Below are 13514 nucleotides of genomic sequence, written 5' to 3' on the forward strand. Positions count from 1 at the left end.
AGCTAAAACGAGCCCTCTGGCCCTTTGACCCTCGGTTGGAGACGGAGGCCAATATAGCCCTGTACTGTTCATTAAAATATTAATATCTTGGAGAATCTTGGAGGGCCAAAGGGCTAAAACGAGCCCTCTGGCCATCCCTCGATTAGAGATGGCCTAAGAAGATCCTCTTCCTCCTCCTCACACCAAAAGAGCTACCACTCGGCAAATTTCCACCGTTGATCAATCCACTTCCCGCGATCATCAACAACCTTTGCGGGCCTAAACAGCGAGCCGGCTTGCCCCACCAGTGGCACTATCGTAAAATAACTCAGTAAACCGCAATGCTTTTGATCGCCCTCGTATTTACAGACAGAGCTCTCTTCTCTCTCCATATGCAAAAACACCGAAATCTCTCTCTCTCTCCCTCCCTCCCTCCCTCTCTGAGCTCGGATCACCCGGATCGCTAGGGTTTCTCCAACTGTGATCTCAGCCGGAGCTCTGCGAAAATGGTGAGTCCTTTGATCTCTTCCGGCTTCCCTGAACGTTGCCCACATTAGACTGCATCTTAGATCTGATTCAAATCCGTTTCGATTTGGTGCCAATTTCTCATTGTTTGACGAACTACATCAATTTTACTGAGACTGTTACAATTTCTTAGGCTCTGTTTGGTTGCATGGAATTCGACGTTTTCTCAATTCTCCATTTTCGTTTTTTCGTTTCTCGGCGATCAAACGGGGCATTTTATAACTTGAAATTTATCGAGATCTGGTGTTCAACGTGGTTAAATATCAATTCTGCATTGTTATTTACTGTATCCGTAACCCGGTAGATATCGGAGTTTGTAAGTTTGTTTGAGATTTGGTGTTTTGATTTTGCACTGATTGGTTTTCTTTGTTTTTGCGATGTGTTAACAGCCTCTCAGACTGGAAATCAAGGTAATTTTATATCTAATTCCTTTAATCTCGTTCTGATAGGTATATCCGATCTTGGGTTCTCGATCCTAATAGAGTTATATTTTGAATTGTGTGGGAAATGGTCTAATATAAATCTTTTGGTTCAGAGAAAACTCGCTCAAAGATCAGAGAGAGTAAAATCTGTGGATCTGCATCCAACAGAACCATGGTAACTGCATTGTCTTCTGTATTAATTTAGTATTGTCTTAAATTTGATATTAAAAATGTAATTAGTAACAGATTAGCAAGTCACAAGAGCAATGCCATGCACCTGAGCTCTTCTTCCTGATGTATCTCATATTTATTTTTTTGTTGTACATCTTACACTATGAGGATGCGCTTGCCACTCAAATTAGGATAGGATCCTTGACATTTTCGTGAAACAATAGGCTATTGATGATTCCTTGGTGGGAGTAGCGGTACCAACCTAATACTCTTTTAGCATAGTCTTTTTCATATTAAAGTGGAAGGATGTGGTCTGCATTTTGCATGAGGCAGCACCCGTTGGCTGGGGTGCCATGGCAGTGCTAGTTTCTTTTATTTTTGTTTTCACATTTCATGATTGTCTGTGTAATTAATTTTATATGAGGACTAGTTATAATTTGAATTTCCATTAGAAATGGGTTGTGATGAGCACTTTGGTTCTCCTGCCATTTAGTTAGGATAGGATCCATGTTAATTTGGTGAAACTGTAGTTTTGTGATTTACCATTAATGTGTTGAATGATAATTTCACTGCAGGATTTTGGCAAGTTTATATTCAGGGACTGTTTGTATTTGGAACTACCAGACGCAGGTATGATATAGATCTATTCCCACAAGTTAGCATTTCCGAAAAATCAATTTATACTTTGTAATAGTCATCTTTGCTCTTTGTATATCAAGTCATGTTAATGATGATCATGATTGATCCTTTATCTTATTATAATTTTAAGCCATTTCTGAAGTACATGTAAAGCTTGATCTTAAGCGGAATATGCAACTATCTTAGAGTGATTGTTGCACCATAACAGTTGAACTCGTTGGTTGGTAAGATTAGGTTCATCACTTGCTAAACAAGTCTTTTGGTTTGAACCGAAAGAGATAGAAATGAAGTAATTGAACTTGTACACTTATGAGATCACATATGCACATCCTTAACTGTGTACATGTACCAAAAGCCAAATTAAGGGCAAGGAAGCAATTAGTGATTTACTGATCTTGGACTGTACGATGACATGGTTTGTCTGCTGTTTAGAATTCATTTTGGTTATTATGTCAGATGTACCCTTATACACTGAGCACATATAGCTACCGGCAGAAACTTTATGGTTACAGTGATCATTTCACAAATCTTTTTCCTAAATGTATTTGATCTACTTTATAGAAATTCGTTTGTTGTGATTGATACAGTATCTTTTGTGGTATTGTTCTATTCTGCTATGAAAAAAGGGTATTGCTATCCACACACCCAATTTTACTTCTCACACACCCCTCTCAATTTTCGGGCATTAGATCGAATGAATTGAACAAGATCAACATCTAAAAATTAACAAGGGTGTATGCAAGGTAAAAATGGGTGTGTGAATAGCACTATCCAAAATAAAAATAAAAATAAAAAATGTTTAGCATCCCTTCCTTGGAGAGTTATCTTAAACTTATAGTGAGCTTTTGATATTTAGGTTTCTTTATTTGGTTGCAGTAAGAATATGCTAACTTGATTTTTTTTATACTGTTTCAGACCATGGCTAAGTCTTTTGAGGTCACAGAGTTACCAGGTATATACTTTTCCTGTTTGTGAATATTTGAGCTCAATAGATATTCCTTCTGGAATTTTGCTCTGTAATATCATGATCATGTTGTAATGTCTAAGTCACTGGTTTGCAGTTAGATCAGCCAAATTTATCTCACGCAAGCAATGGGTTGTTGCTGGAGCCGATGACATGTTTATTCGTGTATACAATTACAATACAATGGATAAGGTTAAAGTATTTGAGGCACATACAGACTACATTAGATGTGTGGCTGTCCATCCTACACTCCCTTATGTGCTATCATCATCCGATGATATGCTTATCAAGCTCTGGGATTGGGACAAGGGTTGGGTTTGTACTCAGATATTTGAAGGACACTCCCATTATGTTATGCAAGTGACATTCAATCCGAAAGATACCAACACATTTGCAAGTGCATCTCTTGATCGCACCATAAAGGTATGCAGGCATGGTCTGGCCTTCCTTGCATATTCTACTACTGTTTTGTATAATTGTGCTAATTATGCTACTGGAATTTTTTTTTCCCAGATATGGAATCTAGGCTCCCCAGACCCAAATTTTACGTTGGATGCCCATCAGAAAGGAGTAAATTGTGTCGATTACTTTACGGGTGGTGATAAGCCTTATCTGATTACTGGATCTGATGATCACACTGCTAAGGTCTACCACAACTTAACCTTTTTCTTCAGTAATTCTTTAATGTATTTCTTTGTTATGATTTGGAAAAATTAATGCATAGTAATATGGAAACAGGTGTGGGACTATCAAACCAAAAGTTGTGTCCAGACACTTGAAGGCCATACACACAATGTTTCTGCTGTATGTTTCCATCCTGAGCTTCCTATTATAATAACAGGGTCGGAGGATGGAACAGTTCGAATATGGCATTCAACCACTTACAGGTAATTCCTGTGCCATGCAACATTTCTACATCTCACGTCCTAGGATGCTATATACTTTGGTTGATTTTTTTGAAAAAAACTTTAAGTTGTTTCAACTTCTTGAATGTTAACATTTTCGAACTAATTCCTCTATTTTCAAATCATTGAATGGCAAGGCCAATGATAATTGTGTGCTTCATCTACAGGCTTGAGAACACATTGAATTATGGGCTTGAAAGAGTTTGGGCTATTGGATACATGAAGAGTTCAAGGCGGTGAGTTTGGAAATCATAGATACTTACCCTTTTATTGGACTTATATAAATAGATGCCCCTTACTTTTTGTTGACATTTTTATTATTTGCTTGAAGTTTGTGAGAAAATGGACCCAGTTAAGTTCGGTGGTTTGATTTTCAAATTTCAATGCTGCACGTGTATTATCCTATATGAACTGTACTCAAAATGATTTTGTTCTACTCATAAACTTGGTCAGGGTTGTAATCGGTTATGATGAAGGAACCATTATGGTAAAACTTGGCCGTGAAGTACCTGTTGCAAGTATGGACAATAGTGGAAAGATCATTTGGGCTAAGCATAATGAAATTCAAACTGTGAACATTAAGAGTGTGGGAGCTGATTTTGAGGTTTGAGCTCATTCAGATCAACCTTTTTTCTTTGCTGCCCGCTCCCCTTTCCTCTTTGGTAGTTGACATCAGTCGTTTTATATTTGCTATACTCTATAGGTTACCGATGGAGAGAGATTGCCTTTGGCTGTTAAGGAGTTGGGTACATGCGATCTTTACCCTCAGGTGAGGTTTTCTTTGATTCTTATTTTTCAATCGTCTTCTGATTTCATATCTGTTAATTTTTCTGTATCTTTCTCTGATGTCGTCAAGTTTATCATGTAATACATTCTTGGTTGAAGCTTCTGTATAAATTTCTTTGTGATCTCAATATTTTTATGCTAATAGTTTCTGCTCCTTTCTTGAGAGCTACATCTTTCAGTTTCAATAATGTCTGCTGCAACCTATCATTTTTACTTGGGAAGGGAAGATGAGGGGATGTGTCTCCAGACAATCCTGTTTTGAATGGATGGTGATAGACTCTCAAGTCTGCTACTGTAGTTTCCTCATACTGGCTTCTTGTTTCCCGCTTTAAATTGCAGGATGCAAATTTTCCTGTGTATTGGATATTGTTTGCTGTTTTTCAGTTCTGTGGGTGTGCGTGCAATACATGCTGATTTCTCGCTGCTCAATTTTTTGTTTACAGAGCTTAAGGCATAATCCCAATGGGAGGTTTGTTGTTGTTTGTGGAGATGGAGAGTACATTATTTATACTGCTTTAGCCTGGAGAAATCGTTCATTTGGTTCTGCTTTGGAATTTGCTTGGTCAACGGATGGAGAATATGCTGTTAGAGAGAGTACTTCGAAGATTAAGATTTTCACTAAAAACTTCCAGGTTTGTTATTTTTTAGTTTATCAACATGCATTATATCTTGTTAAAAGTTCAACTCAGAAAACTTTATTTCTTTTATCTTTTTCTTACTTTTTGTGTTTCAAAATGTTTATCTTGAATATGTTAATAGCTGTCAATTCTTTGCTGCTATTGTAATCCCTTTATTCTGCAACTTGTCATTAATTTCAGCGTTTTGGTTATAGTTGTTGTGGGATCTTAGATATCACCTTAAAACTTCTATTATTGATGTAAGTGGCATATTTCAGGAGAAGAGGAGTATTCGACCTACATTTTCGGCTGAACATATTTATGGGGGAACTTTATTGGCAATGTGCTCAAATGATTTTATTTGCTTTTATGATTGGGCCGAATGCAGATTGATTCGGCGAATTGATGTAACTGTTAAAGTGAGTATCCCCTCCCTATCTCAAATAGCCTGTAATTGCTGTTTTCATTTTTCTTTAATTATATTTCTTTTGAACTTGTCAGAATCTCTATTGGGCTGATAGTGGTGATTTAGTGGCTATAGCCAGTGACACATCATTCTACATTTTGAAATACAATGTAAGCATCTTTGCTAGTTGGGTTCTTCCTCCCCCCATTATTTAGCTTTTCATCATTCATCTTTCATAAATGGTTTGGAGTAATGGTTTGTGACATTGAATATGATAATGGTGCAGCGGGACATAGTCTCTTCATACTTAGATAGCGGAAGACCTGTAGATGAACAAGGTGTTGAAGATGCTTTTGAGCTTCTCCATGAAATGAATGAACGTGTCAGGACTGGTTTATGGGTTGGGGATTGTTTCATTTACAACAACTCCTCCTGGAGACTTAATTACTGTGTTGGTGGTGAGGTAACCACAATGTTTCATTTAGACCGACCAATGTACTTGTTGGGTTATCTTGCCAATCAAAGTCGGGTGTATCTGATAGACAAAGAGTTCAAGTGAGTGCACTTTTGGTTTGTGTTATTGGAAATCATGATGGTCATCTACAACATTAAGCATCTTATATTGTCTTTTTTTTTTTGGTTCTTTTTATGTTTAAACTTTGCAGTGTAATGGGGTACACACTACTTCTGAGTTTGATCGAATATAAGACTCTTGTGATGCGTGGAGACATTGAAAGGGCCAATGAAGTTCTGCCGTCAATTCCTAAAGAGCACCATAACAGGTACCTATGAGTGACTTTGGCATTATGGCATCAGATGCCCCCTTATTTCTGTGAAATGTTGTATATGTGGCTTGGGAAAATAACTGCATTTCAGTCAACAGGATTAGGAAAACAACTGGCCATGAAAGTGTTCCAAATGGATCACAACTCTTTGTATTTTTTTTTTTAATTTTTAATTTAAGCCTCTTAATTGGCACTTGGTACTTCTGATACACAAATTTTGCCTCCACCCACTGAAATGAATTTAGTAGTAATATTCTTTGCAGACCTATGGAAAACTTTGATCCTTGGTACTAGTTTACAATTTCAGTAATATTTCTTTCCGTACGCTGATTATATAGGACTTGAGTAGAAACTTCCATTGCAATTTTTTTTCACTTTCCAGATTTCAATGGCAAATTTAAAACTCAAATACGATGCTTCGTTGTTACGATCTTAACATGTTTTGTGGTGTTTCCCTTTGAAAGTTAACTTTCTCTGTGTTTTAATGATCATGGATTGAAATTGAAGTTTGATAAATTGATGACTGCTTAAATCATAATGGATAATTTCCTATTCTTGTAGTGTGGCTCGTTTCTTGGAATCACGAGGTATGATAGAGGAAGCACTTGAAGTGGCTACCGATCCTGATTACAGATTTGAACTAGCCATACAGCTTGGTAGATTAGAAATTGCAAAGGTAAGTCCAAGGAGACATAACTTTGATGTTAGGTTTTTATACGTGTTGTAGTCGTTAGAATGAATGATATTGTTTATTTCCAAGTGAATATTCATGTTGTTTCTTGCAGGAAATTGCCACTGAGGTGCAAAGTGAGTCTAAATGGAAGCAGTTAGGTGAATTGGCTATGTCTGCTGGAAAGGTATGTTGGTTATTTATTCTAACTCTTTCTTGATAATATGCATATTAATTCCTTAACCACAGCCGCATTTGTCTCGTATCCCCACCCCACCCCACCAATTGTAACTTGCACCTTTTGATTACATCTCTGTCTATATTATATTTTTGCAGTTAGACATGGCCGAGGAATGTTTAAAGCATGCCATGGACCTGAGTGGTTTATTATTGCTCTATTCTTCTCTTGGAGATGCTGAAGGAATATCAAGGCTTGCAGTCCTTGCTAAAGAACAAGGGAAGAACAATGTTGCATTCCTTTGTTTATTCATGTTGGGTCGATTGGAAGAGTGCCTTGAGTTACTGGTGGAAAGGTAATTGCTTATTTATTCCCTCGAAGTATGACTACACAGAATAATGCAGTAAAAATTAATGATTAATAAAGCATTCTCTTTGCAGCAATCGGATACCTGAGGCTGCTTTGATGGCTCGATCTTATCTTCCAGGCAAGGTTTCCGAGATAGTAGCTATTTGGAGAAAAGACCTGAGCAAGGTGACATTATGAAATTGCTTTGCTTGTCTTATTTTGACGCTCAAGTCTGCAGTTCTTATTTGACTTCAATTGGTGTTAAGAAAAGTAGATATGGCAACTCGTATAGAAAACTCACACCAATTTGTTGTTAGATACAAAAGTTATGATGTGTGGGCATGGCAGTCTTATATCACCTTTTAGGGATATAACATGGTTGTGACATACAACACTACTTATTTTTCTTTCTATGTTATTTTGTTTTTTTAGAATCCAGAACATTGCTACCAAAAACATATTGGCAACATTCCCTTTTACATGTATATTCTTTCTCTAGGAAATTTCGGGTTGCAATTCTACTTTTCAAAGTTAAGGAAAAGCTAACTTGCCTCATTTTTTATACACATATCTGCAGATACTTTTACTAAAATAGTTTTTGTTTTCACGTTTTCCATCTCATTTTTCAAAAAATACTCCTGTGGATCAACTTCCTCCATAGTTGGTTAACTTGGTTTGATGCAGCTTTGCATGTTTGCATCTGTCTGTTTACATATTTTATGCTGTTATGCTCAAGTATAATTCATTAGATGGCTTCTCAACTTGGCTACTCTGCTGAAACAGTACAAGATAACGTACATGCATACACACAGAACCACATATGCATGTGCAGATGCATAGTAATTACTTACATATGTAATTGGATTGGATGCATTCATATGCATCCACTTGCGTGTCCTTGTCTAATAACTTAACTTTGATTCATTGTTAACCTGTAGGTTAATCCGAAAGCTGCTGAGTCTTTAGCTGATCCTGAAGAGTATCCGAATTTGTTCGATGATTGGCAAGTTGCTCTTTCTGTTGAATCAAAAGCTGCAGAGACAAGGTACCTCTGCTGTGCATATGTTTGTGTATGCACTGAGTGTGGATTTACGTACCTACTATCATTTGGTTCACAAGTTTCTCGATATCTTCTTGTGAAAATGTTCTCTTTTGGCTTCACGATATCTCCCTTGAGATGTCAGTTGCTCTTAGTCATGGTTTATTATATGATATATCATCTTCTATTGAGCTGTATTAATTATTTTCGTTTGATTGTTTTAGGGGTGTCTATCCTCCCGCAGAGGAGTACGTAAACCATGTTGATAAAGCACACATCACCCTTGTGGAGGCTTTCAGGAATATGCAATTGGAGGAAGAGGAGGAGCCTCTTGAAAATGGGGAAGCAAGTCATGAGGTATATACAGTGGATGAAAATTTTAGGCCAGTTTGAAATTTCCTTTCGCATGAACAATTTGTTATATGAATTGGCTTTTTAACTCTAGTGCTTCATTTCCTTTTTCGATCTGTTTTGCTACAGGTTCCTGAACAGAATGGTGAAGAAAATGGGGTACAGGCTGCTGAAGAACAGGATGGAGAAGAAGGGAGCCAGGAGGAGGCTGTTGTGGTGGATGCTGATTCTACGGATGGTGCTGAACTCATTAATGGGAACGAGGCTGACGAAGAGTGGGGTACGAATAATGAAGGAACCTCGTCAGCCTAAAAAGCTATTGGTTGGGCCAGTGTGAAAATCCAATTTTGTCTCTGGTGATTAATTGATTCTGAAGTGCCATCTCTGACTCCCATTCTGACAACTTTCTGATTTCACTACTTCTACCACTTTCTCTACTAACTATTATTGGATATTATACGTACCTATAATCAACATTATAATTATGTACCTGGGGGTCGCAGCTTATTCTAAGTAGTTACGGTCATGTTGGAATAACTGCAACCCAAATTTTGAACATTTGACTGCTTACGGTGCCATTACAACATTTTTTTTTTTCTTAGAAACTTAAATAAAAAGAAGTTTCCACTCTACTTGTTGGTTGGGAGGGGGTTTATACAAGGAGAGAGTCTTGGGAATCTAACATCTTTTCAAACCAAATACTCAATAGAATCCAACGCTGAAGAGACAAATTGGATTTTGAGGAGCCTTTTCTTTTTTGTCCCAAGTTCTCACGTAATTTGATACTTCTGCTGTTTTGGCTTTCCCCTTGTTTGCTTGTGTTCTATATGTTCAGGTTGTTTTCTTGCATCCTAATTCTCTCATCTTTTACTGTTTGCAGTGCTTACACCACGTCACTAGGTCCCTATGAAGACTGCTGGTCCAGCTGTATGGATCCTTTACGGAGGTGAGAAAAGGTTCATATATACTTGGGATATGCCATCAGATTTTATGATACTCATAGTTTCCATTCTATACGGGATGGCTGGCGTTATGGATAGGTTAGGTTAGGTTGGCCATGTTACAGACTAAATTTCTTCACATTTTTATAGTATCCAGGAGCCATTCACGCTGCCCTTTTTCCATGCAAAGTGAGCTATGAAACTGATGTGTTGTAGGAAAATCTAATTTATTAGTTTCACCGATCAAGTGTGAAGATTATTCCAAATCATTCGTACACTTTTGCTGTGTTCTGTACACATTCTTATTTCTGATGCTTGCGTAAAACAGCTATTTTAATTTGAAATATTTTCATAGCACTTAGTTCATATGAAAAAGCTGTTGCATCTAGTTATAATTGTACCGATGTGCCTGGTCATTACGATGATCTCTTTTTTCTATTTCCATTGTTTTTTCCTGATAGGTCTCCTGCAAGGGGCTGACAAAGAGGTGATGTAGCGGATCGGTAGTCTCTGATACCCGGTGGTGTGGCTTGTACCCGAGTTATAGTTTGTCATGGGGCACAACATAAATTAGTTTCATAGCCGTAGTTAGTTTGCTCTTCCGATTGCAGTTTTTAACATATTCTTTGAGGGCATCTTCCGGTCATAAAGTTTTTCTTGTGCCATTGTGAATGTAGAAAGAATTGAGCTAGGGATACAAGGTCGTCCATTCAAATTTTAGATATTTGGTTCCCCTTGACTCTTTATTTTTTTGCGTGTTTTGGGAATTCTTGAAATGTGAGTTATATTGTAAACCTGTATTCATAAGAGTATATACATTTTTAGCATGATACAACCAACTTGGGCTCTTCGCTTCTGTTAGCGTTCTATCCCCGTTCGTATTAGACCATAATGCTCAATTGATTCTTGTGGTTGTAACAATGAAAATGCGGACCATTGTTGCGGTTCCTTTGGGGACATCTAACAAGACCGTAACAATGTAGGCGTGTTCATTGATTTGATGGGAAACGATTTTTGAACTCCACTTTTCTGATTATGCACGGCCATCTCTAGGTGCATTGCTTTATTTGAAAAATGCCACTGATTGTAGCATCTAGTTCCCCAAAAGTTCAGTCTTCGCAATTTTGAAGAGGTCTCAAGGTCGAACTCCCTCGTGGTCGATTAATACTGTACTGCTGTACTCTATAAGACAATAACCTCAATATAGTCAATAAAATTTCGGTCCTGACTTCGGCCAGTTATGTATAAGAATAAACTTTACATTTCAATCCCAACGTGAGCCAGTTGTTTACAATCACAAATTCGATATTGTGTCCATTCTTTTATGCAAGATGGCATCTATCGAGGCAAATTTATGACGTACAATTTCACCACACGTATAAACAAAATATGATCAAAATATTATCATATCTTGTGACATAATGGTATTAGAACCACTTTGCGGTTCGGTGCGAATGTGCCGACGAGGATGTCGGGCCCCTAAGGGGGGGATTGTGAAATCCCGCATCGACCAATGGAGAGAGGATGATGTGCCTTATACGTACAGACTCTCCTCCATATAGCACAAGACCTTTTGGGAACTCACTGGCTTTGGATTCCATCGGAACTCCGAAGTTAAGTGAATTCGGGCGAGATCATTCGTAGGATGGGTGACCCATGGGGAAAGTTCTCGTCTAAGTTCCCAGAAACAAAACCGTGAGGGCGTGGCCGGGGTCCAAAGCGGACAATATCGTGCTACGACGGAGTTGAGACTGGGAAGTGACACATGGGACCACCTTGGTCCCTCTATGGATCCGCCCCTCAGCCCTTGCCACTCTCCCTTAGACCATCTCCAACCCTTGGGGATAAAGCTTAAAATTTTTAAACCATAACCTAGAAATTGCTTTTCTTCTCCAATGGTTATGGCTTAAAATTTTGGAAAATACCCAAAAATGGGACAATTTCTTAATTTTGGGACAAAAAGAGGACAAACCGGCCATGCACACCATGCACAAAACCGAAATTACTAAAATACCCACATATAAATACTAAAAATCATCAGCCCATTGCATTATTGTTCCCATTTGGAAGAGATGGATGTCGAGAGAGCTCTGTGAGCTCTGGGTTTCTGGGTTGAGCTCAGATCTCTGAGCTTTGATTTCGAAGCGAGAGAAGTCCAAAGAGAGGCAAGAAGAGTGAGCGAGGTTTTGGGTTGACCTTATACCTCTGATTTCGAACAAAGGAATACGAGAGAAAGGTGAGAAGAGTGAGTTGGGTTTTGTACAATTTTTCTATTTTGGCTGGAAAGTTTCATTTTTTCCAGCGACTAAAGCTACGGTAGGCATAGTAAGGTAGGGTGTTTAGTTCCAAGTTTCTTCATCAATGATTTATGTAATAAATGGGTTGTTTGTAAGATAAATCAATACTTAGAAGTCAAATTATGGTATGTGTTTCATCTTGGGGCATATGGGTTGTGGAATAAATTTCAAGTTTTGATGTGCTAGAAGACTGAGATGGAACAATTTCTAGTTCAAGTGTTCAATTGCAGAAATTTGTGAAATTTTTTTCCGTGGTGTGCATGGCTACATCTTAATATAAGAAGCGGGAATGTTCACTAGTTATGATGCACGTATGTTGTGCCCCATAATTTAGCGAGTATAACCACAACCAAGTTGGCCTCGGGGAAAAACAAAATTAAGAAAAGAAAAAAAAGCTTAGATGACGTTAAGGATCATGCGTGTCCATGAAATAACGACAACAAGTATCATGTTTTCTACGTGCACGGTTAAGTGGTGGTTGATATACGTAACAAGACTTTTCAAACTGTCACTGTCACCTTATATACGTAACAATTATGTTTTAATTGTATCCACTATACTAATATGTTGCCGTTAAAATTTCTCCCCCTCAGTGCATATCATGTGCATGTACTGTACATATTATGTGCATTTGGTGTGCATATAGGGCATATGTTGCATATTTACATCTCTGATACTCTTTGCATTCACGTAGTTTACTACTTTTTCCTTTGATTCAGAGGCAAGCCCTCAAATATGAAAAAAGCGAATGAGTTCGTGAAACAATTTCCTTTGATTTAGTTGGGTTATTTCGTGCCCATTCAAACTGCAACTTTCAAATCCTTGAAATATTTGAACCCAATCAAATTTGATATCAAATTCAAATTAATGAATCTTCGATTCTTCATATAAAGTTTAGGGTTATTTATTTGATTGCGTCATTTTTCTGATTTTGAAGAGAGCTGTGAGCTATAGGTTTTGGGGTTGAGCTTAGATCTGTGAGCATAAGATGTGCAAGTCGTGTACATACAATGTATGAGCGAGCTTAATACGAAGAGAGCGAACGAGTATGCGAAACAATTTCGTCCATATCCTTCTCTCTTCCTTCTTTCCACTTTGATTTCTCTCTTTTCCCTCAAATTTATCTCTTCTCCAAAAGGCAATTGACCTTTAATATGTTTTTTCATTTGATTGCAGCAAAAGCTAAACCCTATTTTAGTGCTTGTAAATTTGGATCGAGAGATGGTGCAGAGGGAGGGAGAAGACAGAACAAAAGAAAACCCACATATAAATTAGAGAAATGATAAAAAAATAAAGGATTTGGGTCTCCTCCAAGAAACACCAAACCAATTACTTCAACTCCAAAAATCCATCAATAAAAAAGCAAAATTAAGCAAACTCAGTTCATAAAATCTACAAATGAAAAGGTAAAAATCAAAGAAGATAAGGGTTAGAGAGAGAGCTCTTGTACATAATGGAAGCTTGGATGAAGAAGATGGGTGGGTGGGTTAG

The 13514-nt window shown here is 37.7% G+C and overlaps 1 protein-coding gene across 3 annotated transcripts; it reads left to right on the plus strand.

Annotated features, from left to right (window-relative positions):
• Positions 1 to 330: 330 nt before the first annotated feature.
• Positions 331 to 10565, plus strand: LOC126610175 (coatomer subunit beta'-2). 3 transcript variants are annotated; one of them, XR_007618415.1, is made up of 25 exons: positions 331 to 488; positions 894 to 914; positions 1040 to 1101; positions 1673 to 1727; positions 2652 to 2688; positions 2798 to 3123; positions 3214 to 3345; positions 3439 to 3587; positions 3773 to 3841; positions 4059 to 4209; positions 4309 to 4374; positions 4835 to 5023; positions 5287 to 5427; positions 5510 to 5584; positions 5701 to 5969; positions 6080 to 6196; positions 6761 to 6875; positions 6985 to 7056; positions 7206 to 7402; positions 7488 to 7581; positions 8334 to 8440; positions 8659 to 8791; positions 8915 to 9107; positions 9666 to 9731; positions 10188 to 10565. XR_007618415.1 is itself a non-coding variant. In XM_050278163.1 (25 exons), the coding sequence occupies exons 1-24, from the start codon at positions 486 to 488 to the stop codon at positions 9683 to 9685; spliced, it is 2751 nt and encodes a 916-aa protein (XP_050134120.1). In that variant the 5' UTR covers positions 331 to 485; the 3' UTR covers positions 9686 to 9731; positions 10188 to 10565. The 3 variants fall into 3 exon arrangements, 2 of the variants coding, with proteins under 2 accessions (XP_050134120.1, XP_050134119.1); XM_050278163.1 differs by having other exon boundaries at positions 8915 to 9065; XM_050278162.1 differs by lacking the exon at positions 10188 to 10565 and having other exon boundaries at positions 8915 to 9141; positions 9666 to 9737.
• The last annotated feature ends 2949 nt before the right edge of the window (positions 10566 to 13514 follow it).

The sequence above is a fragment of the Malus sylvestris genome, chromosome 17 (genome assembly GCF_916048215.2).
Source record: "Malus sylvestris chromosome 17, drMalSylv7.2, whole genome shotgun sequence".
In the NCBI taxonomy this organism is placed as follows: domain Eukaryota; kingdom Viridiplantae; phylum Streptophyta; class Magnoliopsida; order Rosales; family Rosaceae; genus Malus; species Malus sylvestris.

Excerpts from the sequence above, each read along its gene's own strand:
- LOC126610175 (XM_050278162.1), top strand. Across the intron at positions 5,024-5,286 it reads TTTTCACTAAAAACTTCCAG|GAGAAGAGGAGTATTCGACC; the intron begins GTTTGTTATTTT and ends GGCATATTTCAG. Across the intron at positions 5,970-6,079 it reads CTGATAGACAAAGAGTTCAA|TGTAATGGGGTACACACTAC; the intron begins GTGAGTGCACTT and ends TAAACTTTGCAG.